Below are 18,047 nucleotides of genomic sequence, written 5' to 3' on the forward strand. Positions count from 1 at the left end.
CTCCGTGTTGTTGTTGCTTCAATGTTCGCGCCAAGGTTTATGCAAACGCAGCGACGTAACTGATGTATACAGCGACGTAACTGACGTATACAGCGACGTAATGACGTGGCTCCCCTTAGCACCCCAAGCTATGGAAAAGCAAACTGGTTCTCAGTTGGCTCGCAAGTTGAACGAGTTGTGAACCAGCACCAGCACTGGCCCCGAACCAGCCCTGGAACTGATTTGGTGGAAAAGGGGTATATGTGTCAGCCTTGCAATGACCTGGACTATGGGCGATAACTTGTCCAGGGTGTACCCTGCCTCTCGCCCATAGTCAGCTGGGATAGGCTCCAGCTTGCCTGCGACCCTGTAGAACAGGATAAGCGGCTACAGGTAATGGATGAATGGATGGCATTCTGAAACTCAGATAAAACTTCCTGCCTCCATAACTGGAGCTTTAACTCCTGGTCAAAACAACTGAAGATTTCTCAGAAGCCTTTATTTGTCACATGTACACTCAAGCACAGTGAAAATCGTCCTCTGCTTTTAACCCATCTGAAGCAGTGATGCACAAGTGAAACACAAGTGAGCAATGAGCACACACACACACATACCCAGAGCAGTGGGCAGCCGTGCTACAGCACCTGGGGAGCAGTTGGGGGGTTAAGTGCCTTGTTCAAGGGCACTTCAGCCCAAGGCCGCTGCATGTTAACCTAAACGCATGTCTTTGAATTGTGGGGGAAACTGGAGGAAACCCATGCAGACACGGGGAGAACATGCAAACTCCACACAGAAAGGCCCTCGTCAGCTGCTGGGCTTGAACCCAGAAACTTCTTGCTGTGAGGCGACAGTGCTAACCACCACACTACCATGCCGCTTAACTGAAAGGTTAGACTGCTTTTTATAGTACTGGATTTTAAACCAAGTACTAGTATGCCATTCTGAGGTCTCAGCATCAGTCCAGCTTTTTTAAAATAAATGTTCATTTCAAAACACAGTTGCAATCCTCTTTCATTTTGGGATGTAATAGCAATGTAGAAACACATAATGGTGTTCACACATACTGTTTAAATACAGACTCCATATTGCATTGGATAAACACAAAATATCTGCTGGTCCACTGTGGCTCACTAATGATTGGTTTTCACCAAAACAGCCTGGGTTTTAACCTCAGCCTAGATTGTGGCCTAGAAAAACTCAGAATCTCAGAGTAATAACTATTCAGAAGTGCACAGGAATAATGAATGGAATAATTTTTTTTTCTTTCTAATGTCGAAATTTACACTTTAATCAAAAGGGAAAAAATCATAAAGCATGTTAATCCATTAAACATTTAACCAGGAAATATCTTCAGGAAGTGAGAAGTTTGTGTGTGGCTTGCCACTGGATATGTAAGGTATAAAACATGACAAGGCATGCTATTATAGGAAAATAATCAGCAACTGGGAGGTGTAATGTCCTGATGTGTTCTAATAACAGCACGTCCTGAAGTGTTTATTCCTCTTATAGAACAACAATTTGTCAATGCTAACTTTTTTTTTTAAAGGATGACTGGTCATAACTTTTGTCCGACTATGGTTACTTTTAATGAAGAACATTTACGAAACAAGTTAGTTTCTTTTATCATTCATATTATAGCAGCTGGGGCGGCACGGTGGTGTAGTGGTTAGCGCTTGCCTCACAGCAAGAAGGTCCGGGTTCGAGCCCCGTGGCTGGCGAGGGCCTTTCTGTGCGGAGTTTGCATGTTCTCCCCGTGTCCGCGTGGGTTTCCTCCGGGTGCTCCGGTTTCCCCCACAGTCCAAAGACATGCAGGTTAGGTTAACTGGTGACTCTAAATTGACCGTAGGTGTGAATGTGAGTGTGAATGGTTGTCTGTGTCTATGTGTCAGCCCTGTGATGACCTGGTGACTTGTCCAGGGTGTACCCCGCCTTTCACCCGTAGTCAGCTGGGATAGGCTCCAGCTTGCCTGCGACCCTGTAGAAGGATAAAGCGGCTAGAGATAATGAAATGAGATGAGATTATAGCAGCTCTAAATAGTTGTTTCCTCATCATCCTCTCTTTTTTCACTCTCTTTAAATTAATAAGAGAAAAAAAATTCAGCCTGTCATGTTACAGAGTAATTACAAAACACAAATCTCCATCCTGAAGACTTTCCCATATCGAAAAACATAAAGAAACAGTTTTACCACTGTCTCTTACAAAGCGCTGTCACTGGAGACTCCTTCCAAAAATACTAAATAAACATCTACTCACAGAAAATATCACCATATCAACAACTACACACATTTTTAAAATCCATTTATGTGGAGTGTGCACCATAAAAGTCTGTGTAAGTTGTATCTTCAGAATTGATAACATATTAGAAAAAGTACATTGATATAAACTTGGAATTTCAATTAGACAGAACTATTGTCAGAGCTGCTGTTATAGAAAATTAATCAACCGACTTTCTAACCAATCGAAATGGAGACTGTGCTGGGGTGGGTTTCCCAAAAGCCTCTTAAGGCCAAGAGAGTCTTAAATTACCTCTTAAGAGCCATCGTCAAGCTAATGTGGTTTTCCCAAACAACATCGTAGCCCAAGTAGTCCTTTAGGCTACGTTTACATTACGTCGAATCAGCGGATCATCAGATTAACGTTCTTAAAACGATTCGCGTTTACACTAAAACTGTTAGCCATGCACACAGCAACGCCAATACGCGGATACGCTCGGCTCCGCAGGCATCCTGCGCTCCAAATCACTCCGCCCTGAACAGCGAGTGCCCTCTGGAGGGTGCGCACTCCGGCCCTGCGCAGCTCACACAGCGCGCGAGTGAAGTGCACAAGCCACGATTCGGGACTGAGCCGCTGTGTGTGAGATCCCAGCGCATATCACTTACTACTTGCAAGTGGAAGGATGGCAAGCCTAAAGACAATCATAACTACACAATGGGCAGTATTTGCATCAGTATTTGCAGTATTTTCATACTTTTATACTCTTTAATGAAAGGTGATACAAGGCGGAAGTCCACGCCGTTTTTCAGCAGTCGCGTCACATGACCAACACCAGCGAATCAGGAAGGTGGATGTCACAGTGACGTTGTCCAATGAGACGCCAGCTAGAGCTCAGCACAGCGTATCCGCGTATTTTGAATGTTTACACAGCACCGGAGCTGACACGATCTGGATTGAATACGTGGACGCTGGCGGATTCCCGTTTCCAGGCGTTTCCAGGCGGTTTAATGTAAACGGACAGTGCATCCGCGAAGAAAACGAGACAGATACGGTCTAGTGTAAACGTAGCCTTAGTTTGCTCGGAATTTACGAGAGACCTGGACCACTCGTTCAAAACAAAGAGAGACTTGCTCGCCACCAAATAGACAAACTGCGCCTGCGCCACGGAGGGACTCTCACAGTCACCGGGGGAAACTAGTGTTGAATCTGCTGATGGCGTTAAATTACTTTTCTTGTACATTGCAAGTACATCAAGTTAATTATTAAATAAATATATGCAAAACACTATGAATATATTTCGATATGTTATGGAATTACATATGGATATCGTAATGTCACATTTATATTGCTACATTTTAATCAAATTTAACTCCATTAGGCAAGTGATTAACTAATTTAGTGTCATAAATGAGACACATTTTGGAACCTCTAACATTATGTGTGTGTGTGTCTAAAGAGGTTGAATTGACCTCCTTTTATGTATATGTATATCAGCTGGATAGTACAGTGGTAATGCTCACTGACTACGACGCAGGAGATCGGGGTTCGAATCCCGGTCGGGGCAAAACATCATCCAGTAAGGGTCCTTAGGCAAAACCCCTCATGATATATCAGCCTACCTCAGGAATGAGTGAAAACATAACATAGAGTCATACTGGCTCAGACGTCGCCCGGGTCAACAAGGTCTGCGTCAGTTGCTAGGGAACCAGGGCAAACTGATGAGAAATGGGCTACTGGAACAAGACATCGATGGACGAGGACAGAAAATACGGATTTGCTGGAATGCTACTATACAAGCAATCCCAGAGAGAGGGGATACATGCAGAGAATGTGGAACCATTGGATACTTCGAAACCCACAATCAAGGCTAACAAAGAAACAGCTATTAGCCCAGTGTTCCAACATCCATAATCGAAATCTGCTATCACAACTAGAGATTACAACAACGATGCTACGGCAAGGGGGAGCCAGGAAGACAGGTCAGCGGGGAGATGTCATCATCCCCACAACCAGAGATTGGGTACCAAGCCCCAACAGCTAACAGCCTCAACACAAGAGCTGCTGACCTGAGAAGGAAGATCGTGACCCAACTGGAAACCTGGAGCCCCCGACGAATACCGAAGCTGAGTTGCCAAGTACCTTCAGAAGATCTACTAGTAGATGTGAATGCTGCTCTGAAGACAATCTCCACAAGAACAATCACTGAGACCAACAAGCTGATACACATGGAGATGCTTGGACACAAGGTGGGCTCGGGACATAACAAACAGTATCCACCATGGAAGAGACGATTAGAGGCCAAGATAAAGGCAGCAAGGAGAGAAGTTAGCCAGCTAGCTGAACTACAGAAAGGGAACATGGTGAATAAAGGGGCGCCCAGGAAGTACAACTCACTCTCCATACCAGAGGCACTCTAACCAGCGACTAACAGCTCTGGCCCAGGAAGTACAACTCACTCTCCATACCAGAGGCACTCTAACCAGCGACTAACAGCTCTGGCCACCCGGTTGAGGAGATACACCAAGGAAGGAGAGGCCAGGAGAATAAACAAGCTGTTCTCCACTGAACCAGCCAAGGTGTACTCTCAATGGCAGGGGAACAACAACCGGCCAGACCCACCAAGAGCCCCACCAGGCCCCGATATGATCCATACGTACTGGCTGAAGAAGCTAACTGCACTCCATGAACGCCTAGCAGCACAGATGAACCAGCTGCTGAGGGATGGAACCCACCCAGAATGGCTAACCCAAGGCAGGACAGTCCTAATCATGAAGGACCCCCAGAAGGGACCCATCCCATCCAACTACCGGCCAATTACCTGTCTCTGCACAACATGGAAGGCCCTGTCAGGCATCATTGCGAAATGAGTAAGCATGTGGATCAATACATGAGCGAGGCACAGAAAGGAATCGGCAGTAACACCAGAGGAGCCAAGCACCAGCTACTGGCCGATAGAACAGTCGCCCGAGACTGTAAGAAGAGACAGACCAACCTGTGCACTGCCTGGATTGACTACAAGAAAGCCTACGACTCAATGCCACACATGTGGATCAATACATGAGCGAGGCACAGAAAGGAATCGGCAGTAACACCAGAGGAGCCAAGCACCAGCTACTGGCCGATAGAACAGTCGCCCGAGACTGTAAGAAGAGACAGACCAATCTGTGCACTGCCTGGATTGACTACAAGAAAGCCTACGACTCAATGCCACACACATGGATACTGGAATGTCTGGAACTGTATAAGATCAACAGGAACCTAAGGACCTTCATACAGAACTCAATGGAAATGTGGAAGACAACCCTAGAGGCCAACTCAAAACCCATTGCCCAAGTCAACATCAAGTGCGGCATATACCAAGGAGATCCGCTATCACCACTGCTGTTCTGCATAGGCCTGAACCCCCTCAGTCAGATCATCACGAAGAGCGGATACAGGTACCGATTCCGTAGTGGATGTCTACATGGATGACATCAAGCTGTATGCCAGGAATGAGCGAGAAATAGACTCGCTGATCCACACCACCCGGATCTACAGCGATGACATAGGGATGTCATTCGGATTGGACAAGTGTGGCCGGATGATCTCAAAGAGAGGCAAGATGATCCGGACTGAAGGGATTGACCTACCAGAGGGCAACATAGGTGATATCCAAGACAGCTACAAGTACCTTGGCATCCCACAGGCTAATGGAAACCATGAAGAGGCCACAAGGAAGTCAACCACAGCCAAATACCTCCAGAGAGTAAGGCAGGTCCTGAAAAGTCAGCTGAATGGTAAAAACAAGGTCCGAGCCATCAACATGTACGCACTACCAGTCATCAGATACCCCGCTGGTATCATAAACTGGCCAAAGGAGGAGATAGAAGCCACAGATATTAAGACTAGAAAGCTCCTCACCATGCATGGAGGGTTCCACCCCAAGTCCAGCACCCTGAGACTATACACTAAGCGGAAAGAGGGAGGCCGAGGGCTAGTGAGTGTCAAGACCACGGTCCAGGATGAAACATCGAAAATCCGAGAATACATCAGAAAGATGGCCCCAAAGGATGAACTGCTAAGTGAATGTCTCAGGCAGCAGAACCCTGATGAGAGTGCAGAGGAGGAGGAGGAACAGACAACCTGGAGAGACAAACCCCTACATGGCATGTACCACCGTCAGATAGAGGAAGTGGCTGATATCAAGAAATCCTACCAGTGGCTGGATAATGCAGGACTGACAGACAGCACAGAGGCACTAATCATGGCAGCACAAGAACAGGCCATAAGCACAAGAGCCATAGAGGCCAGGATCTACCAGAGTAGATCAGACCCAAGATGCAGACTGTGCAAAGAAGCCCCTGAAACAGTCCAGCACATAGTAGCAGGGTGTAAGATGCTAGCTGGATCAGCGTACATGGAGAGGCACAACCAAGTGGCTGGGATAGTATACAGGAACATCTGCAACCAGTATGGAATAGAAATACCCAAGTCCCAATGGGCCATACCACAGAAGGTGGCTGAGAACAACAGGGCCAAGGTTCTGTGGGACTTCAGCTTCCAGACTGACAAACAGATCCTGGCTAACCAACCGGACATAGTGGTGGTGGACAAAGAGCAGAAGAGGGTGGTGGTGATAGATGTGGCGATCCCAGCTGATGCCAACATCAGGAAGAAGGAACATGAGAAACTTGAGAAGTATCAGGGGTTGAAAGAGCAGCTGGAACGGATGTGGAAGGTCAAGGGTTGCGTGGCCCCCGTGGTAGTGGGGGCACTTGGGGCAGTAACCCCCAAACTGGGAGAGTGGCTCCAGCAAATCCCAGGAACAACATCTGAAGCCTCAGTCCAGAAGAGCGCAGTCCTAGGAACATCGAAGATACTGCGCAGAACCCTCAAACTCCCAGGCCTCTGGTAGAGGACCCGAGCTTGAGGATGACATGGATACCACCCCCCCGCCGGGGGTGAGAAGGAGTTTTTTTATATATATATACAGTGGTGCTTGAAAGTTTGTGAACCCTTTAGAATTTTCTATATTTCTGCATAAATATGACCTAAAACATCAGCAGATTTTCACACAAGTCCTAAAAGTAGATAAAGAGAATCCAGTTAAACAAATGAGACAAAAATATTACACATGGTCATTTATTTATTGAGGAAAATGATCCAATATTACATATCTGTGAGTGGCAAAAGTATGTGAACCTTTGCTTTCAGTATCTGCTGTGACCGCCTTGTGCAGCAATAACTGCAACTAAACGTTTGCGGTAACTGTTGATCAGTCCTGCACACCGGCTTGGAGGAATTTTAGCCCGTTCCTCTGTACAGAACAGCTTCAACTCTGGGATGTTGGTGGGTTTCCTCACATGAACTGCTCGCTTCAGGTCCTTCCACAACATTTCGATTGGATTAAGGTCAGGACTTTGACTTGGCCATTCCAAAACATTAACTTTATTCTTTTTTAACCATTCTTTGGTAGAATGACTTGTGTGCTTAGGGTCGTTGTCTTGCTGCATGATTCACCTTCTCTTGAGATTCAGTTCATGGACAGATGTCCTGACATTTTCCTTTAGAATTCACTGGTATAATTCAAAATTCATTGTTCCATCAATGATGGCAAGCTGTCCTGGCCCAGATGCAGCAAAACAGGCCCAAACCATGATACTACCACCACCATGTTTCACAGATGGGATAAGGTTCTTATGCTGGAATGCAGTGTTTTCCTTTCTCCAAACATAACGCTTCTCGTTTAAACTAAAAGTTCTATTTTGGTCTCATCCGTCCACAAAACATTTTTCCAATAGCCTTCTGGCTTGTCCACATGATCTTTAGCAAACTGCAGACGAGCAGCAATGCTCTTTTTGGAGAGCAGTGGCTTTCTCCTTGCAACCCTGCCATGCACACCATTGTTGTTCAGTGTTCTCCTGATCATGGACTCATGAACATTAACATTAGCCAATGTGAGAGAGGCCTTCAGTTGCTTAGAAGTTACCCTGGGGTCCTTTGTGACCTTGCCGAGTATTACACGCCTTGCTCTTGGAGTGATCTTTGTTGGTTGACCACTCCTGGGGAGGGGAACAATGGTCTTGAATTTCCTCCGTTTGTAAACAATCTGTCTGACTGTGGATTGGTGGAGTCCAAACTCTTTAGAGATGGTTTTGTAACCTTTTCCAGCCTGATGAGCATCAACAATGCTTTTTCTGAGGTCCTCAGAAATCTTCTTTGTTCGTGCCATGATACATTTCCACAAACATGTGTTGTGAAGATCAGACTTTGATAGATCCCTGTTCTTTAAATAAAACAGGGTGCCCACTCACACCTGATTGTCATCCCATTGACTGAAAACACCTGACTCTAATTTCCCCTTCAAATTAACTGCTATTCCTAGAGGTTCACATACTTTTGCCACTCACAGATATGTAACATTGGATCATTTTCCTCAATAAATAAATGACTAAGTATAATATTTTTGTCTCATTTGTTTAACTGGGTTCTCTTTATCTACTTTTAGGACTTGTGTGAAAATCTGATGATGTTTTAGGTCATATTTATGCAGAAATATAGAAAATTCTAAAGGGTTCACAAACTTTCAAGCACCACTGTGTATGTATATATATATATATATATATATATATATATATATATATATATATATATATATATATATATATGTGTGTGTGTGTGTGTGTGTGTATATATATATATATATATATATATATATATATATATATATATATATATATATATATATATAGGAGGTCAATTCAACCTCTTTAGCTATTTAGCTACACACTACACAGAACAAAACCTCTCTCTCTCTCTGTGCACACACACTTATAAGGGAGAACATTGCCCACTTGGCACCATGGATAACAGTTGAAATAATCCTGACTGCATGATCGGGGGATAACAGTGAAATGAGTGAGCACAGGGAAAACATTTACCTAATTATTTAGCTTATTATTTGCTCATTCTTTCGTGTGAACGTTTGCTCATTTAATTAAAAACATGCTTGGAATTAAAAAAATTGCCAAAAATGTTAAACAGTTTAATTAATTAATTACCACATTATATATATAATGCTTCCAGATGATACTATACATTATCTTATTTTAAACACTTTATATTTCATTAGGTTTTGGTTAAAAACAAACACCATGTGACCTTATCGACTGCATTTAACAACTAATAATGCCTATATCGGGGATGCACATTGTAAAGACGCTCTTCGTCCTGTTGCTCTTTCGACTCCTTCTTACGAGTGAGTTCGGGAAAACCACATACAGAGACAACGTTCGCTGCTTAAGAGAGTCTCTCAACTCTCTCTTTAGCTCTAAAGGGCAACATTATCGGGGAACCCACCCCTGTTCAGTAACAGTAACTTATATCATGGTTTCAATATTATTTTTATTTCTTTAATCATATTTCTGTAACAGCATAATTGACTCTATACGACAAAAAACATTTGGTGCTATTAAAAATGTATTAAAAACGTAAGGCTCCTCCATATCCTAAGTCCTAATTTAACCCCAGCCACACAGTGTCAGAGTGTTTAGGGCTCAAGGCCTACCGTTTCAACCCCAACGCCAGTGATTTGAAGGAGCTCTTCACCAAGCAGATAGCCTCCTGTCTATAGCCACTCAGAGGAACTGTGTTAATACTGACAATCTCATCACCGACCTGAAGCTGGGCCAATGCTGCTCGGCTTCCCTCCTCCACCTGCGCACACACACACACGCACAGGTTGGTGACATAGCTGACACATTGGCAACCACATTGTACATAAGTGATGTACCAAAATAAATTATGATAGGATTTGTGTATTATACATTTATTACACAGAAAAGAACAACCACAGAGCCCTCACTCTGTCACACTGTCATGGTCAAACCGTTCACACTGGGAACACCAGATAAGTTCATGTGGCCGCCCACTATTTACATCTGATGGTTTTTTGTTTTTTTTTTGTTTTTTTGTGAGAGAAAATAGAGCTTTAGCTGACTGACATCTGGTGGAAACTCTGGTCATTGCTGATACAGTTCCTTGCTTTATTTAAATCTAACCACAATGATGATAACAACCCTTTTTTTCTCATTCAACATACACTGTAAAAAAAAATTAGTCAAGCCAACTTAAAAATGTAACGCAACCTGCTGCCAAAGGATTTTGAGTAAACTCGACTCCGGACCAAATAGTTGTGCTGACTTGCTCTTTTAAGTCGACATAGATGAGTATTTTATGTTGACCTTACTTTATTTAGCAAGTTCAGTGCATTCAAATTGTGATGTTGAAATAAATTAAAATAATCATTCCAATTAACCTGGAAAAGCAAGTTGGCACAAAAAACATTAAGTTATCCTAAACTATTCTTTTTGGGCTTTTTCCACCTTTATTGGATAGGACAGTGTAGAGACAGGAAATGAGCAGGAGAGAGACAGGGAAGGCTCAGGAAACAACCTCAGGTCGGACTCGAACCCAGGTCCCCGGATTTATGGTATGGCGCCTGAGCCACGACACCCCAAAATGTTCTTTTAAGTTCACATAGAAGAGTATTTTATGTTGAGTTGAGTTGAGTTGAGTTGCCTTTAGAAGTTCAGTCCAACAAATTGTTTAGTTGAAATAAATTGAAATAATAATGCCAATTAACTTAGAAGAGCAAGTTGGCACATCATGGTTCTAAGTTGAGTTTACTCAAAATCCTTTGGCAGCAGGTTGCGTTACATTTTTAAGTTGGCTTGACTATTTTTTTTTTTACAATGATTTAGTGTGCATTACATTTTTCAGTTAACACAAACCTCTCAACACTTAAGTTCTACTTCACTTTGCCTATTATTACACAAACAGAAAGAAATACCGACATACAAGGAGGGAATTCCCTGGCCTCTGTTGAGGAAAGCTTAGTCTATACTCCTATACAACGTTTCGTGTCAGTTTCCACGGACTTCTCACTCCACCCGACCGTTGAAACTTTCGAACTTGTGAAGTGCGCATGCGAAGTGGCATCGGTTAAGGGGCGTCAATCAGCACTTGAATATATAAGTTCACTTAACTTAATTTTCCAATTCCTATGAACTTGTGGCGAAGGAAAGGCGTCTCAACTATTTTTTTTTAGTTACTTGAACAATTAGAAGAGAAATTTGTTCATTCAACTTAGAATCCTTTTTTCACTCAACAATTTTGCAAGTTACATTTTTTACAGTGTAGCTGTCATAGTTATTTGACACATAAAATAAACCACAGACACAGTCTAGCACATGACAGTAATGAGGATGCCAGGCCAGAATTACTTGTATCATCAGACAATTAAGAGAGCAAAGGGCAATGACAAATCCACAAGTCCTTCAGTTTATAATATCACAAAAGGACTGACAGTAAACAGTATATCAGTTGTTGTTATATTTCTTCACCAAGACAGAAAGAAATGCAACCTGAGTGTAATGGTTAAAAATTCAACACAATGAAACTCTACCCTGCGCAGGGGCCCGTGTTTCACAACCCATGATCTCCTGTGTTTTTGTCCTGTGAGGCCTCTTTAACCTGCTGATATAAAGCTATACATTACAATCCTCTTCTAAAAGGGGATGTGTTCTTGTTCCTTTGATGGGTGCAAAAACTTCTGTACACTCTCTTAGGGTTGCACAATTAATCATATTTTAATCCTAATAACAATTTTTACTTTCTCCGTTAAAAAAGAATGAAATACAACTGCATGTGCTGTAAAAAAAAAAAACAACAATAACCTGAAGTGTTTTATTCCTCTTACGGCAGCCAATGCTAATAATTATTTATTAATTAAAGAATGCCACATCATAATTCATATCAATTAGTAATGATGTTTAATGTTGTGGAGCGTTTACAATATAGACTGGCAATAGACTGATGTCCCATCCAGGATGTATTACCATTTTGTACTCAGTTATTCCACTGCAACCCTGACCATGATAAAGCAGTTTTGAAAAAGGAAGTGTGTGACATGTGTGGAAGAGTTTTAACAGACATGTCAGGAAGAATATGACAGATGATAATAGATTTCTCAGCATACATTATTCAGCCCATATTGTTAGTTTTGACAATGAAAAATACATATGAGACTGTGGCAGTGGGGGCGTGGCCAAGCGTCGGTTAGTGTATGGCGGGCGGGGTCAGGGAAGGTGAGTGGTAAAGTCAGTACACCTGTTGGTAGTTAACGTTGTGTCTGTGTTATGCAGTGAGGATGGAAGGTAGAAAAGGAGGGAGAAAGTGATGAGAGAGGATCTCTCCCGACCAGAACACGTGTCTGTGTAAGCTTAGTGAAGCTGAAAAGCAGCAAAATCCAAAAAAATAAAGTTGTGTTTGAACATCATCTCCCACGTGCCGCGCTTCAGTATTCGACCCTGTGGCAGCGGGGGCGTGGTCAAGCGCCGGTCTATGACAGGAGGGCGGAGTCGGGGAAGGTAAGTGGCAGAATCACTACACCTGATGGCAATTAACCTGTGTTTGTGTGTGTCTTCCCAGTGACCGCACCCTATTTAAGGAGGGAGATCGAGAGCAGAAGAGATCATCCCTGGACGAGACGCTAGTGTGTGTGTGTGTCTCGGTGTGTTTGGAATCTGTCTATTGTCAGACTGAAAAGTACGGCAATAAAGCCTCTGTGTGCACCTGATCTCTGTCCTGCAGTCCTCTGTGCCCCACCCACACGTAGCGAACCGTTACAGACCCATATCAGGGACTTACTACAGAGACCTAACAGTTATTTTTCTGTTTGTAATAAAGATATGCAAATTATGCAAACACTCACAGATTCAATTTTTTAAAAAAAACATTATTCACTGCATTTCCATGCAGAAAATTTTCCAGTTTTTGCCCTTATTCGGAAAAAGATGATATTCCTACTAAGCTATTTACATGGCTAATGAAAATGAATATTCCACTAATATTCCCGTTTACATGCAGCTGTGCACACTCCGATTGTCTAGTTGGTTTGTGTGCAATGCACAGAGCTGATCGTAAACAGACAAGAGGCCATGTGTCACAAACTGTTGTAAAAACCCCATTTGAGACGCATATTCCGAATGCACTCTATACATGTCCAAAGAATGCTCCTGAAACTTGAATAATATCAGCATATCCCACTTGTCTTAATCGGTAACTGCTAAATTTAGAACAAGGCCAAATTCGGAATATTTAAATGGAATATGCTGCTTACATGACCCGTATCAAATTCCAAATATTGCCATTGTCAGGTCCGCACGCATTGGCGCTCAGAGTATGCAGCGCAAACCTCAGACAGCAACTCGCACGGAGCATCACACTCAAGCTCATTCAGACTAATTGCCATGTACCTGTTCCTGATCAGACTGCAATCACAGCACATGTTTATAAGGACTCATAGTAACACACAGACTTTGCAAAGTATACGCTCTGTACCCTGTGTCTGTCGTTACCAAGCCTTTATATTCTGTATTGCTACCCTGGTCTGACTTTGTTTTGCATTTTTTGGATTCTCCCACTTGTCTGTGTCTCTGATGCTCTGTTTGTGCCTCGCCTGACCTCTGCTTGTTTCTTGACCATGATTTTGCCTCACGTTTTGGGTCTGTTAGCCAGCATGTTTTAATAAAATCTTCCTGCACTTACATCCATCCATGGCCAATTACATGACAGTCATATTCAGAATAACAGTGGAATATTAGTGTGCATGTAAATTTACTGATTGTTATGTAATTAATGTACCAGTAAACTGAAATGGCATGTCAGGTCTCAGTTGTCCAGGATATATAAGTCTACATTTCCAGAAAAAAGTCTAAAATAAGTCAGGAATTTTAATTACAATCAGCCTGTTTATTTTGCAAACACTTGCTCCATAGCGGACATGGTAGCAGCCTAAACAAGACAAGTAAATCCTTTGGTTTCACCTACAGCTCAGAAGTATTTTAAAACTTTTACTTCAAGTCATGACTAATTCTATGATCATAACAGGACACATACATATGCAGGAACCAGTATGCATCAGCACCAATCTACTCACTATATCCAATACAATGCAAACTGTATCATCACCATTGCACAGTAATGGATAAACACAATCAAATGTCCATGAGTGCTGAACTAACGACTATAAGAGAAGTGTTGTACAGACTGCCTAGAGAAAGTTACATTTTCTGTTCCAGAGCTAGAATTATGCTCAGGCATGTACAGGCCTCACAACGGGCTGATTCAAATAATTCAGTGTGTCTTCACCAAATCCCACAAATCACATACATTTCTCGCCAGCTTCTGAAACTGTTTGTATAACTCTCTGTAGCCTTGCTCTCTCAAAGTAGAGTTTTCAGCAAACAGAGAGGATGTCTAAATACCTAGCAAGAAAAGCAAAGTAACAAAGAGCACAGCTTTTCACATCTATATTCAAACAAAGAGTGGATCTGATCTAAACACTTTCCCATTCATATCCATTAGAGATGTGTCTTATTTTATGTCTATTTTTAATATCTGGATATCCATAATCACTAATGAACGGATATCCAATTAACCGCTATGGAAGGGGGAAAAAGCTGTGATGTTATCAAATATCATTTTTCCACTGCAGTAAAACCTTCCTGTTGTTGGTGCCTGTGCACATATATGATTCTTGACCTACACAATACGTAAGGAATAGAACACGAGTCAGCATACTATTATGAAAAAACAATCCACGACGAGGTGGTGTGTTACACCCTGACACGAAGCGGAGTTACTGTTACCCCACTGAAATTGATTATTTTCCTATAACAGCACACCCTTTACATACACCACAGCTATTTGACAACAATTACTTTTTGGTTCTGTACTAGTGACTGGTAGGTTATGAGTTCAAATCCCAGCACAGACAGAGAGCCCTATATGTTTTATTTTATTTTATTTTATTTTATTTTGGGGGTTCTGCCTCACAAGAGTTCATGCGTTTAATCTCTAAAGTCTTTCCCTGAATTTTTCCTATAAATGTCTTGAAGTCTCAACTCAAAAAGATGGATGAGGTTCTTGTGTTGTACATAATCTTGAAGATGCACAATGAAAAACATTTGATCAAAAAAAAAAGATGGATGAGGTCTAAAGGTGGAGGCCAAGAGGATGAAAAGTGGAGCCAAAATTCCTCCAACTAAAATTTACAGTGTGAAGGTGCATGATCAGGCCAGAGTATGGGGTTATGCTGAATTAGCATTCCTCAGCAGATAAAAAAGCACGCACGTTGACCTGCATGTAACTACAGGATGTAGCCTAAACTACATAAACAGAATTAATCTGACACAGATGCAGCTTCCATGGAGGAAATGCCTGCAGAGGAATGGCGATTTCTAAACAAAGTAGGACATGGTAGTAAGACAAGTACAAAAGAATCCTTTACAGATTTTTAATTGGATGTTTGAATAATTAAAGGTATCTCAAATTTCCCTTCAGGGTTTAATAAAGTACACATCTATCTATCTATCTATCTATCTATCTATCTATCTATCTATCTATCTATCTATCTATCTATCTATCACCCCGATTCCAAAAAAGTTGGGACAAAGTACAAATTGTAAATAAAACCAGAATGCAATAATTTACACATCTCAAAAAACTGATATTGTATTCACAATAGAACATAGACAACATATCAAATGTCGAAAGTGAAACATTTTGAAATTTCATGCCAAATATTGGCTCATTTGAAATTTCATGACAGCAACACATCTCAAAAAAGTTGGGACAGGGGCAATAAGAGGCTGGAAAAGTTAAAGGTACAAAAAAGGAACAGCTGGAGGACCAAATTGCAACTCATTAGGTCAATTGGCAATAGGTCATTAACATGACTGGGTATAAAAAGAGCATCTTGGAGTGGCAGCAGCTCTCAGAAGTAAAGATGGGAAGAGGATCACCAATCCCCCTAATTCTGCGCCGACAAATAATGGAGCAATATCAGAAAGGAGTTCGACAGTGTAAAATTGCAAAGAGTTTGAACATATCTGTGGCAGCGGGGGCGTGGTCAAGCGCCGGTCTGTGACAGGAGGGTGGAGCCAGGGAAGGTGAGTGGCAGAATCACTACACCTGATGGTAATTAACCTGTGTTTGTGTGTCTTCCCAGTAACCGCGCCCTATTTAAGGAGGCAGAGGGAGAGCAGAGGAGAGCTCATCCCGGGACTAGAACACAGCGTGTGTGTGTGTTTCTCTAAAGAATAAAAAGTAGGCTGTTATACTGAAAAGTCTGGCAATAAAAAGCCTATTAATACCTGAAGCTTTGTCCTGCCGTCCTCTGTGCTCCACCCACACTTCAGAGAGCTCTACAATATCATCATCTACAGTGCATAATATCATCAAAAGATTCAGAGAATCTGGAAGAATCTCTGTGCGTAAGGGTGAAGGCCGGTAAACCATACTGGGTGCCCGTGATCTTCGGGCCCTTAGACGGCACTGCATCACATACAGGCATGCTTCTGTATTGGAAATCACAAAATGGGCTCAGAAATATTTCCAGAGAATATTATCTGTGAACACAATTCACCATGCCATCCACCGTTGCCAGCTAAAACTCTATAGTTCAAAGAAGAAGCCGTATCTAAACATGATCCAGAAGCGCAGACATCTTCTCTGGGCCAAGGAGACCTTCTCTGAAGGTCTGTGCTGATCAGCTGGCCCCCATCTTCACCTGGATCTTCAATAGATCCCTGGAGCTGTGTGATGTCCCCTCATGCTTCAAACGCTCCACAATAATCCCGGTTCCCAAGAAAACCACCATCACAGGACTGAATGACTACAGGCCTGTAGCCCTCACATCTGTAGTCATGAAGTCCTTTGAGAGACTGGTGTTGTCACACCTGAAGGACATCACAGACCCCCTGCTGGACCCCCTACAATTTGCCTACCAGGCAAACAGATCAGCAGATGATGCAATCAATATGGGACTGCACTACATCCTGCAACACCTTGACTCTGCAGGGACGTATGCCAGGATCCTGTTCATGGACTTCAGTTCGGCATTCAACACCATCGCTCCAGACATCCTCCACACCAAGCTCACCCAGCTCACTGTGCCCTCCTCCACCTGTCAGTGGATTATAAACTTCCTGACTGACAGGAAGCAGCAGGTGAGGCTGGGGAGCATCACATCCAGCACCCAGACTATCAGCACTGGCGCCCCCCAGGGGTGTGTGCTCTCCCCACTGCTATTCTCTCTTTACACCAACGACTGCACCTCAAGAGACCCGTCTGTTAAACTCCTGAAATTTGCAGATGACACAACAGTCATCTGCCTCATCCGAGACGGTGACGCGTCTGCATACAGACGGGAGGTTGAACGGCTGGTCTGTTGGTGCGGTCAGAACAATCTGGAGCTGAACACGCTCAAAACTGTGGAGATGACAGTGGACTTTAGGAGGAGCCCCCCCCCGCTGCCCATCACCATCACCAACAACACTGTGACTGCTGTTGAAACCTTCAGGTTTCTGGGCTCCATAATCTCCCGGGACCTGAAGTGGGAGACCAATACAGTCACCATCATCAAAAAGGCCCAGCAGAGGTTGTACTTTCTGCGCCAGCTCAGGAAGCTCAACCTGTCTAAGGAGCTGCTGACACAATTCTACTCTGCCATCATTCAGTCTGTTCTCTGCTCTTCCATCACTGTTTAGTTTGGATCGGTCACCAAGCAGGACAAGAACAGACTGCAACGGACAATAAGGTCTGCAGAGAAAATTATTGGTGTCAGCCTGCCCTCCATCCAAGACCTGTACCTGTACAGAGTCAGGAAATGGGCAGGTAACATCTCTGCAGACCCATCACACTCTGGTCACAAATTGTTTAAACTTCTCCCCTCTGGGAGACGCTACAGATCACTGTACGCAAAAACAACCAGACACAAGAACAGTTTTTTCCCTCAGGCTGTCTCTGT

At 43.1% G+C, this 18,047-nt stretch overlaps 1 protein-coding gene across 1 annotated transcript in view; it reads right to left on the reverse strand.

The window, feature by feature from the left end:
* The window catches only part of shroom2b (shroom family member 2b), a 65,293-nt gene that overhangs the window by 44,402 nt on the left and 2,844 nt on the right, over positions 1–18,047 (reverse strand). Inside the window, exon 2 of the mRNA XM_060940450.1 lies at positions 9,741–9,889. Within this exon, the coding sequence (XP_060796433.1) occupies positions 9,741–9,889 (149 nt within the window). The remainder of the gene's footprint in view (positions 1–9,740; positions 9,890–18,047) is intronic.

The sequence above is a fragment of the Neoarius graeffei genome, chromosome 15 (assembly GCF_027579695.1).
Source record: "Neoarius graeffei isolate fNeoGra1 chromosome 15, fNeoGra1.pri, whole genome shotgun sequence".
NCBI lineage: Eukaryota > Metazoa > Chordata > Actinopteri > Siluriformes > Ariidae > Neoarius > Neoarius graeffei.